This window comes from Lepisma saccharinum, chromosome 2 (assembly GCF_977018435.1).
Source record: "Lepisma saccharinum chromosome 2, izLepSacc3.1, whole genome shotgun sequence".
Classification (NCBI taxonomy): Eukaryota; Metazoa; Arthropoda; class Insecta; order Zygentoma; family Lepismatidae; genus Lepisma; species Lepisma saccharinum.
The window spans coordinates 121,987,858-122,000,109 of NC_139230.1; the positions used below are offsets into that span (position 1 = coordinate 121,987,858).

Below are 12,252 nucleotides of genomic sequence, written 5' to 3' on the forward strand. Positions count from 1 at the left end.
CAAAATTCTCACTACGCCTTTATCACCTATGTATGACTCGAAATTGAACTGGCTGACATCGGTGATGGAGTGGTTAGCACACCGAGCCAGAATGCCAGAGGTCCTGGGTTCGAATCCCAGACTGGGCATTGGTGATCTTTGTGAGTATCCCATCATCATATCATCACTCATCCTCATCTTCGCGATTAGCCAAAAGTGGCAGAAAGTGAATTGAAGACTAAAATTGGTAAACGCTGTAAGTGCCACAATAATTCAAACACCGTTTTCCACGTTAAACTGTGAAATGTGCCATGCTTTATAATGTGGTAAACGGGGAGTAAGGGGTGCTTGTTCCACGTAGTGCACCCAATAGTCAACCTCACTTCCACATAGTACACCCTGGACTGCAGACTAACGAGGCTCTGGCGACTGGCCCCATGGCCACTATAATTTTGTTTGTGTTGTCCTGTGTTTTGTCCTTATTAGTGCTGAGTGCTCCTTTACAGCCTCAGCTTTTAACGAAAGTCAGAAGATTTTAATATTTTATGATTTTAGTTATGCAACGTTAGAGTTGTTATGTGTAACGATAAGGGGCTGGACCCCGTATAATGTGACGGGTGCAAAATAGCCTTAATGCTGATGCACCCAAAATTTTAAATTCAAATTCAAAATAATGTGGTAAACGTGAAATGTGGCTGGTAGCCCTCTAAGTAATTCAAAGGGTGTGTAAAGAGATCACTAGTGTGCATGTTCTTATGGGCTGATGTTCGGAACGATGCGATTTCCCAACACTTTCGATTTTGGCACTTACAACGTTTACCACTTTTAGTCCTCAATTAAAATAAACCATATCAATCAATCGAAAAGGACTGCTCAGACTACATGAGTTTCGCAAGTCTCAGATTGCAAAGCAACGAGTTGGAATAATACGTACTAATGGCTAGGGGTGGGTGGGACAGAACATTTTTTGGTTGGGACGGGAAATATTTGAATCCCAACCTTCGGGCGGGAAAAAATTGCAATTTTCCAACCAAACCAGGAAATATTTGTGACGGGAAATATTAAAAATTTTCCGATGCTGGGGAAATCACAAATTTTACACGTCATTTTCAAGACACTTACAATGCAAAAAAATATCAAGAATTAACCACTTTCAAAAATTACCATTTGGAAGTTCCCAACTTTTCGGGATCCCGAGTCAAAAATTACCATTTGGAAGTTCTAGACTTTTCAGGATCCCAAGCACTTGGAAAATATAGAATGGTTATTTTAAAAAGTCGTTACTTCTCGAAGTTTTCTGCATTGAAAGTGTCTGGAACTTTTTGGAAAATGTTAGTTTTTATTCCAGAAATAACAAATAACCTAAGGTGAAAACAACGTGTAGAATTTGAGATTTCCAGAGCTTCAGGAAATTTCGAACATTTCCCATCTTGAAAATTTCTGGGAAATTGAGAGTTTCTCCTGTCCCGAATGTTGGGATTTAAAATTTACAGTCCAGATCCCACCCCTACCAAAAAGAAAAATGTCCTGCACACCCCTACCTACTGATGACTCAGTCCGGAAAGTGATCTTGTTCAGCTCCCAGATGTTAGGTGAGCATTGCTTGAATACTTAACGCGTCCCAAGTGATATGATGATCCTTATGTGTTTATGAAGCATATTTGCTATGGTCGATGCTATACTCTTCCCAAAAAAGGAGGACATTTACCGATTTCTATGAAATCTGCCCAGATGCCAGACAGACACCTAAAAAGGAGGACATGTCCGGATAAAAGAGGACATCTTGTAACCCTGCATATTGGGATCAGTTACCTTACATTTAAATGCTTCCAAACCACTCTACAATGGCTTTAAATACGCTAATAAATAAAGTGTTATGTCTTCAATTTTGATTGCTAAATCCACACTACACTAGTTTATTCAATATGTTGAAAGTAAGTGGTGAAAAAAGAAAATAACAATTTTACACAAAACATTTCCCAAAAATGAGACCAGTTGGGAAAAAAGAATGCTATTTGTTATCAGTTTTCAATTCTGTATCCGCATCCCAAAACTTGTGTTTTCAAATGTTTTTTCTTTCTTCTTTTGCATAATTTCCAGGTCAGTAAGATTTCTGAAATTGAGGCTAGAGTAAAGTTTTTAAAAACTGTAAAAGTGTATTCTCCCATTGAAAAAAAAAGGACAGTGCTAATAATAAACCAGGTTACAAGAAGACCAACAAGCACATGAGTGAGTATTGTACAGTTCAAGAACAAACTGAATTGATGTTAAATGAAGGGTTTATTACTTTAAAAAGAACATGATCTTAACAGACAAGTTATAAAAATTATTAATGGCAAAGCAATACCAAAGGCTGAAATAATTCATATTCTATTCTATTTATATTCACAGAAAGAAAAATATGTTTATCATTAAACGTAAACAAAGATAAGGTAAATACATAACCTGTGAATGCAAGATTCATAAAAACTAAATAAAAATACTAATTAAACAGTTTTTGTGTTCACTAAATATGAGCTCAAACAAGTGTGTTCACAAAATATTTGCAGGTGATTATCCATCTTTGCTGAAAGCTATATTTAAATTTAATGCCCTTTGTTTTAAACATGTTTGAAAAAAAAAAATCAAACTGGACAATTATTATGCCATTTTTTCAGGTCACAAAACATCATTAGGAAATATAAATTGTGATGTTACAAAAGGAGAGTGGTGAAAACTTAAAATTATCACACAAATACTCCCAAAGTTGTTCCCGTTCCATGATTATTGACAGTTTCGTAACTCATTTAATTTTGTGTTATTGTATTTATGTAACAAATGTTAATGATTATAAATTCAAATATTGTAAATGCTTTGATAAGTGTTATACAGGCAGCTAGCAAGTTATTATATATCCAATTAAAACAAAATCTTTCTTTGGTCAGTGAGTAACCTGTAAAGATGATGTGATGCTACAACCAACTGTTTCTTTACTGAATCTAGAGTATATTGCGATCTTAAAAGACTATATTCATTTCTCAGTATTTCTGTAGCCGTCTTCAGCTTCAAGAAAATGAAATGAATTGGTGATGTAAAATGGCAAAGACACTAAAAGTCAAAGTCATATGCACAAATACAATATAGAATTGGTTTCTTCAGAATTAACACACCGAGTTGTGAATACCAACATAAAACATTTTACAATAACAATGTGTAGGCCTTTTAGATGTGGTAATTTTTTTTAATTTACAATTTTGTTTTGCAACTTAAAAAGAGTGGACACTTGATTAAATGTAACATTTTATGGCATTGGTTATACCCATTTCAGGAAAATATACTTTCTTCACTAATAACTGAGCTTTCAAAAATCTATTGACTTCTAGAGTGCCTTTTTATGTGTGTAGACTTTTATACCTGCTAATGGTTTCACGAAAACATTGTTATCTTACATGCATGAAAACAATACCAAAAAAACCTAAATGTACAAACATGGAAATCAATGGCTTTTTACCACTAGAACCATCATATGTATCACCAACATCAGGACATGTAAATGTTAACATTCAGTGGTATTACAATATCATCTCTAACAGACAAATTCAGCTCTCTCATATGTGAAAATATGGATGGTTACCAGTCAGCTGACAACTGCATGTCTTCATATCTTCTTGTTCTCTTCAGTGGCCTGTGGGATAAAAGAAGTATGTTAACATTGAAAAAATCAAAATTATTTAGGTAACTTCTTCATATTACGGGAAACTTTATATTATCAGTTTTGTTTCTACATACCGTTTATAAAACTATTGATAATATCTAGACAACAGCAAAAGCAAACTACACAAATATCCATGTGCATGCTCCAAAAGGAATTATAAGCCTATCTAATTGTTCAGATTGAGGAATGTGCTGGCGGTTTTTCAATTTTTTCAGCTCTAACAGTATGCCATCTAAGAGGCACAACACATAATCTTAATAGAGTTTACAATTTTACAATTAGTTATAATAATAATACCAGTGGCAATAGAAATGACAATACTATAAATCTTTCCTGGTTCCTAGATATTACATTTTCACATAATTTACATTTTTCACCCTGGTCTCCTGAATATCATAAAATCTAGATTCCACACTCACTCACACACTGTGTGTGTGAGTGCATGTGTGTGTGTGTGAGAGAGAGCGAGAGAGAGAGAGAGAGAAATACACAAAAGCAGACACAGAAAGTGAGTAATATTTATAATTCTAGTCCACTTCTTGCTGATGGTGCTATGTAGCATCACAAATACAGAGCATTTCAAAAGTTGTGCATTCCAAACTTTATGCATTAACATACATATGATTTTATTGTAATATAATTAAGCCTTGTTTCCATATTAAAACCAATAAGTTGCTGACCAAGGCAGTTAACGTTACGTGTTAAGTGTTTTTATCTTAATAAACTGCCTTGGTCAGCAACTTATTGGTTATGATTTTATGACGAACTCAAATAATAACGTAATACACAGGGTGGCTACAGACAAGGAAAAATGAAATTCCTAACATTTCCAGATACATGTGCGAGGAATGCAGTGTAGCTTTGTGCATTGATCCATGTTTCAGGGCTTATCACACAGCCAGTAACATATAAACAATGTATTTCACGTTTAGTGGGAACACTTATACACGTTTTAGGACTAATGACAGAGTCCCTATAATATAAACAATTGTTTTCAAGTTCACTAATTAGTGTTTCAGTGCTATTTTGTGTATATTATCATTATTAAAATAACTTATCTTGATTTTTTAACAAATTCTATTAGTAATAATTTACTCATTGATAGCACGAGTATACTCAGGACTTTATTTAGAGGCTTTTCAGATGCATATATCTCATTGTTGAGTAGTCAACAATCAACATTATTATAACCATTTATAATGTTCTTAACTGATTATTTCAACTGAGTAATAAAAAAATACATTAAAATCTAAACTCTTTTAAAAAAAATTCTGTATCTTAAAGTGGTTAACATACATATGATTTTATGACCCACTCAAGTACCTATATTAGCTTCCACGAAATTGACTTTATTTCTCTATGATTTGCATTCAAACTGCAAAATAGTGAATTTGGAAAATTATTACTATTCACAAGCTAGAGAGGAATTATGGGTTTTCATATGCAGCAAGATTTTCAATAAAATATTTGATTTATTTTTAAAGTTACAACTAAATTAGATTAGAGTGAAGTGATTGATGCAAAAACAAATTTTGTAATTTTCAATCTCTTTAGCCTTTATTGATATTATATGTTGATATTTCCACTGAAGTTTGGAACCCTCTGCTTGCAAGAACCATGCATGCAGAATCATTTTTCAATGCACGAACCTACTTCTCTTTACTATGTAAAGCAAGCAACTTAACCCTTGCACACAAGTGAAACAATTGAATCATACAAAACAAAGTGTCATATTTCCTTACATTATCAATGGGACTTATCTTTCAGTACAAACATTCACAGTATATCCAAGTGAAATACTGTGAAACTGCCAACATGCAGTTATACCATTATTACTGGCGAAAATGCAAGCCATTTATGGAAGGGGAAACTACTGCAATGTAAAGGTGCCTGATTTTGCTAATCAAATATTAAAACAGGAACACGCTGATGATAACACGCTTCCAAAAGTTTATGTATGAGGAGCGTCCAGAAAAAAGTTCCAATGGTACCTGTACACGGCACTAGTGGCCGGAGCGCAACATGCATATGCAGGCAGGAAGAAGTGCCATGTGGCTGTAATCTGGTGCAGTAAAACACAGCCGTTTTATGTGTTTCAGGACAGTTCTAGGTTAAAGATGGCAGCTCTCATACAGTGTCCCACCGACTGTGAGGTATGTGTGGTAATCAGATTTTTGTATGCTCAGAATCTGGCATAGAGCCACCAGCAATCATGTAAGGAGTACAGACCAGACATCATGAGCGATAGTACAGATCAGACGATGAAAGTCAATCCAATGTGCACAACCCCATACAGCTGAGTACATGCACACTCTTTTACATGATTATGCTGAAAATTAGATTAGGAGTCACTGTAACTAATGCTTTCAATTTCTACTGATATTCTTGTTTTATTTATGCCTAATCAGTAGGGACCTTGATCTTTTGTTATTTTTCTTCCAAATTGGTGTTATTCTTTTTACTACTCAGCTTTATTTTTCCCAAAAATAACATATTCATTTTAGCACATTTTGTGGCAAATATACCTAAAATTATACCTTCATGGTGTTTTTAAACTACTGTTTTAAATTGTAGGTCATGTGGTGTACGTATTTTCTTGACAGTTTGATATGTTGAAACCGATTTTTGAGGAAGTTATTTTTCATTATTTCTCACTCGACCAATGCCGAAGTTATGACTCCCCTGTGGTGGTAGTTGAGCACTCGATCTCCACCAAAATCACACCACTTAGTTCAGTGATTCAAAACACTTCTTGTGCGACAAATACTGATGATGTGGCTACTGTGTGTACCCCGCCGTTTTGTCCTGTGGTGCAAATTGTTCTGATAGAAGTTGAGAAAATCCTGGGAAATATTTGATTGAATGATTGAATTTGATTGAATTATTTCAAGTACCTACAACATGCATTATTGTTTTCTCTTGGATAAAATGTTGGAAAACTTGTGTGTTCTAGATGCAAAAATTTGTCACATTTTTTTCTTTAAGCCTAAAAAAGACAAGAAAGTTGGATTTCGAGGCATTTTTCGTTGTTTAAGTACATTTTTAAAATTTGCGAAAAATGCCAACAATTCACATTTTATGCCAAATTCTCGTTAATTCACTATTTTGAACAGGTGAAAAATGTGTCCACACATCACTGCACATTCATAAACACTACTTCGCACATTTTTCACTGTTATCACGTTTCTGAAAAATCAAGGTCCCTACTAATTGGAACTTACATTCTGAAGGCCTTTTGTATAAATCAGTAGATGAAAAGTGAAAATTTAGCAGGTCTGGCAGAGAAACATCAATTACTGAAGAAAGTGATATGCTTTTAGGATTGAATGATTCCAGTAATTATATTAAATATTTTCGTATTTATTATTATAATTTTATTTCATAACATTGGACATTCCACGATTTTAAACAGACAGGACAGAAGGAGGTGGGGGTGACATGAATTGCAATACAAGTGTTGCAGAAAATTTGAGGTTGAGAGCATCATGCACTTGTCAAATTTATATGACGTTTACCAATGGATATTTCTGTTTTACATTTTCGTGACATTATTCAACATATATATCCCGATTTGCTGGATTCTTCTTGACATGGAATTATAGTTCCATGTCACTGTAAACGAATGTTAACCTGTCCAAAACCAGCATTACGCCTGGATGATAATAAAAAACCGTCATACACTTTTCTACATTGAATAAGATTAAGTGAGCCAGAAGAGTAATAAAATTCCAGCAGCATATTTGCAGTGGGGCAGCAGACTAAGGCTCAATTTTCGTTGGATGTTGAATCCAACAAACATCATAAATGACAAAAAGTGACATACTGGAACATCCAAGAAACGTTGGATTGATGAGAGCGCAATGCGTGTGATTTTTGTCAGATGTCGCAGAATGACAAGTATTGAACTGCTACATTCGACAAAAATCGCATTCATATAAGGAGCCAAAAAGTTTGATCAATGAAATGTTGTACCACACCAAAAAACTCGGTGTAAAAGCTATGTTTATGCATGTAATATTTGTCAGATGTTGCAGTCCGAACACATCCAACAACAATTAATTTCATAAGAATGGCATGTATGCGATTTTTGTCGCACATTGTAGTGAACATTTTGTCGAAGTTCAACATTAGTTGGATGGCGATATCCAAAAAAAATTGTATGCATCAATGGAGCCTACATGTTCATCCGACATGTACCATGACATTCAACAAATTACAAGTTTGCTTAGCACCCTTTTTGTTTCCATGTTCCTTCAGAATGTCCAGACAAAATGCCATTGTATGACGTCCAACAACTATCGGACAGTACAACAGTGATAATGTCCATCCCCATCCCCTCCACCCTCCATCTGTTAACTGTTCTGCCCAATTTACTACTTCCATACAGATAACAAAAATGATAATAATTCAATGTATTTTCCACATGATATTTAGAGGCTTATCAAATGTGTCTGCCCCTCTGGAAATTTCTCTCCCTCTCCCTCCCTCCCCTCCCCCATCAGTGGTTTCTCTTCTGGTGCTGTGGTTGTGTTGAGCATAAAAGTGACCTAAAAGTTGAAGCCAAGATTTAGCAACAAGATTTCCTGTTCCCATGCAGCACTACATAATGACATCTTTCAAAGCAAATGGCTCGCACATTCATTCCATCACCTATTAAAAAAAAGTCAATAATGGCAAAATTCCCTGACTTTTTTTGACCTCTAAAATTCCCTGACTTTTCCCGGTTTTCCAGGTATGACGCCACCCTGATTACAGTAACTTTAGTTTTACTAACAACACGTTTTAAAAAAACTACCAATGTTATTGAAACCGGATTCTGGCATTAGACTTAAGGATACAAATAGGTTGAAATTTCCATGTAATTATGACAAAACACATGTTGGGGAAAAAACGTGAAAATTTCATGAAATTCAGAAATATTCCACCCGAGTAGTGGAAGTGTATCGGATCTAAGTAATCCTTGTAGGTATGCCTAGTATTTAACCTCAGTTGTGACATATTTTGATGATTTTTTTATGGATTTTATTGCGTTCGACGATGTTCTAGCCCTATTTTTTTCTCAATCTCATTTTTTGGAGCCTCATCTTTGTAGGTATGCCATGATCTTATGTGATATAACTTAACCTATTCATTTTTTTACAGCCTTTTATGGGTTAAAATAACCTACAAAGTGTAAAAATGGGTGTTCTATGCAACCCTTGTAGGTGGACCTAGTATTTAACCTCAGTTGTGACATATTTTGATGATTTTGATGATTTTTTATGGATTTTATAGCATTTGACGATGTTCTAGCCCTATTTTTTGCTCCATCTTATTTTGGGACCTTTTTTTGTAAGGTGGTGGGCCCTCAACGTAAACGCCTACGATGTATTTGATTTTTTTTTGTAGGTGGGATGGGCCCTCAGCGTAAACGGCTACGATGTATTTTTTAATAATGTGTGCGAGCCCCCCCTTTTTTTCACGATGTATGTCGTGGCAATGGGTTCAATGCACCCCTACTACTTTTGGAGGGGTCCACAGTGGGGGCTCGCAGTGTTGGCAAGTTACTTCGCAAAAAAATTCACCATATGATATTTCACAGGCGAAGCTAACCTACAAATAGAAGTTGGCACTACTCAGTATTGCCATAAATTTCTATAGCATAGTGATTTTTTTTTTATGTGTGAAGAATGTTTGAACCTACGGTCAGTATAATTTTTATAGAATTATGCGATTTTGTTTCTTGTATTTAAAACTGTTCAGTCAATCTTTCATCCTTGACATCATACACAAAAGTTTTCTCTGCAATAAGGATGATGCTGCATAGAGAATTGGCGGGTAAGGCATCGTGGAACTCACAGACAATCTTGATGTTGGTGCGATCGTTAACAACCACCTGCTTTCTCTTCGATGTGTTAATAACGAACATGGGTCTGCAAGCTATGAACTCATTGGAGTTGTAGTACACGTCCACATTGCCGGAGGTCACTCTCTTGTAAGCTGTGTATGCTTCGTACAGTTTGAGGTAGTCATTGTTTGCAATGTCCAGGTTGTATTCTCACACGGGAATATCTCGTTCCTGCCATTTTTGAGGCAGATGTTCTTGATCTTGCAATTGTCGAACTGGCTCGAATCTTTTTCTTGGTTGTTGTCCTCCCCCGTCTGGAAGAGCATGACCACAAACTCTGGCATATCGTACCGGATGCTATTAAACTGTGTGGGCACGTCAAATTCAAAATGGTTGCCGGAAGCAGGTTTCTGCACGCACTGGAAACCGTACAATTGGATGGGTACTTGGGGATTCTTCAAAATGTCTGCTTTGTACTTGAGAGCGTAGTTAGTTTCGTATTCCACTACGGGCATGCGCAGCTCCATGGACTGGATGATGCACTTGGCAGGATCAGGTAGTGTGTTGGGAAGTGCTGAACCGTCTGCACTTAAGGTGCTGTAACGCATCAGCGCATTGTTGTCGTTGGCGCTTCTGCGAAAAGTGACACGCAAACCACCTTCCACATAATCTCTGTGTAGTCGGAGAAGAAACCAGTAAGCAGGCGAATGGGAAACAGTACTGTGTGACTTTGAGTTTTGATTTTTGTACCTGCTTCGAATCCCCCCTGCCTGGTAGTATGCTGCATCGGTCTTGGAGAGTTTCAGTGTTCCCACAGCTGTAGAGGTAATCCCGGGGTAGTCAACCCTATCGATGACGGTGCCATGCTTTCTAACTTCCACCTGCGAGAATAAGTACGGCACAAAATTATCTACAAGTCTTAAATTTGCATTGGCAAGAAATGCTTCGCCATTGTCTCTCTTCACAACATCAAACTTGATATACAAATCAGCTCTGTGAGGGTGAATGAATCCATCCCCGACGTCCACGTTGTATTCTATCTCTCAATTCGCTTCGTTAAGGTTGGCAAACGTGCGATGATTGGGAGGGAAGGACTGCAACTTGTAACTTTCGATTTGCTCCATGATGGTTATTTATTATATGTTAATCTCCACGACGGCAGTGATCGTGGCTCCTGCAAAATCAACCACCTCCCCCTTCTCGTTGGTAATTGCCAATTCTATGTTGTCTATGCGATTACGAGATACAGGAAAGTATATCGGTGGGGAGGGTGTGTAGATAATTGGCTCCATGAACTCAGAGTTTGGTTTGAACGTAGCGATAATACCTGTCTGCTTGTGACTCCCTGGGACGCCGTCCGAGGATTTGGTGATCATACCTTCTGCCACATTGCAATGTATGTTCAGAGTCTCGATGGCTAGAAATTTAGGAATGTTTCCACCAATATGCTTGATGCCAGGTTCGAGCTTTGTGTTGTTCTCGAATCCCAAAAGCTCTCCGATGGTACCCAGGTCTACGGTTTCCGTGGCAGACACCAGTTCCACCCTGTGAGTTACAGAATTTTGCGACAGCAGCACACTTCTTGGTAATTGAGCGTGCAAGGTAGACAGATTGTACTGGCCAGGGGTGATGCTGATTTTTGCGCTGCCAATTTTGATGGTATTGTTGTGTACCGTCACATTAGGTATCAGGTACATGCTGTAGAATGCACGAAGGGCAATAGATTTAGGATAGATGATATCGTCATGCAATGTGAGTTTCAGAAGCGAAGTCTCGCTTGGAGATGGAATACGCCCATAGTGCTTTAGGTGCCACAATGCTTTCCGGAAATCCTCGATTGTTGGGTTATTTAATTGCGAGAGGAAGACAAGCATGGAAACGCAGAGATGGCCACAGTTCACATCGCTGAAACCCTGAATACGTTCGTCATTGTAGTAGAGGTTGATAACACTGAGATACTTTAACAACCCAGCAGGTGGCGTGCCTCCGAATGAATCGAAAACAAATGCTTTGTCGTTGTTGGCTTTGAGGTAGCATATCCAATGGGTACCTGGATTTTCGTAACTGTCTAGGTTAACCACACGACACTCTTTTTTCTTCACAACAGAAGGTAGAGATTCAATATCGAAGTTAGACAGGGGTTCTTCTTTTTTTTAAACTTTTTCAAAGCTTCGAGGTTGTTCTTTCGCTTTTTGGTCACACCTTTCCCCTTCTTCTCCATAGCCAGGTTGTGGCGTTTCTGCTCTTCTAACTCGGCCTTGTTCTTCTTTGCATCGATGACGGTCTTGGCAATGGCAGCACTGCCTCCTGCCAAGCTGCCTACAGCACCCAATGCTGCCAAGATAGCCGGGATACTGAATATGAAACCTCCAGTCTTCTACTGCTTTCGTGAAACCTTGTAACCTCCTCAACTGAGGAATGCTAAGGAGCAATTTCATTCCATGACCTTTTGCCAAGCAGGAATGTTTCTTCTCGTGCTGCTTTTTGGTGAGCAATCCATCAAGAGCTCCGAGAGACTTCAGGTTTGCGTAGGGTATTTGGTAAACGACTCCTTTGGGCTTCATGGTGATAGTATGTTATTTATATATATCGTGAAATGGTAAGGCTTTGACCCCCTAATGCAATGAAGTGATGATAGGTTGGTTATACAAGTTGCTTTTTTTTCACAGGGTGTTATTTATTTACAGCCCCCCCCCCCCAATTTTCGTTTTGTGTTCATGGCGATGGTCGTACCCAATGCGGCAACCCGTTC

General features: G+C 37.3%; 1 protein-coding gene across 2 annotated transcripts in view; it reads right to left on the reverse strand.

The window, feature by feature from the left end:
• Positions 1 to 2,306: 2,306 nt before the first annotated feature.
• Positions 2,307 to 12,252, reverse strand: part of LOC145984483 (uncharacterized) — a 236,083-nt gene continuing 226,137 nt past the window's right edge. For both annotated transcript variants that reach the window (XM_083118139.1, XM_083118140.1), the window contains exon 9: positions 2,307 to 3,643. In XM_083118139.1, the coding sequence (XP_082974265.1) occupies positions 3,636 to 3,643 (8 nt within the window). In that variant the 3' untranslated portion in view covers positions 2,307 to 3,635. The remainder of the gene's footprint in view (positions 3,644 to 12,252) is intronic.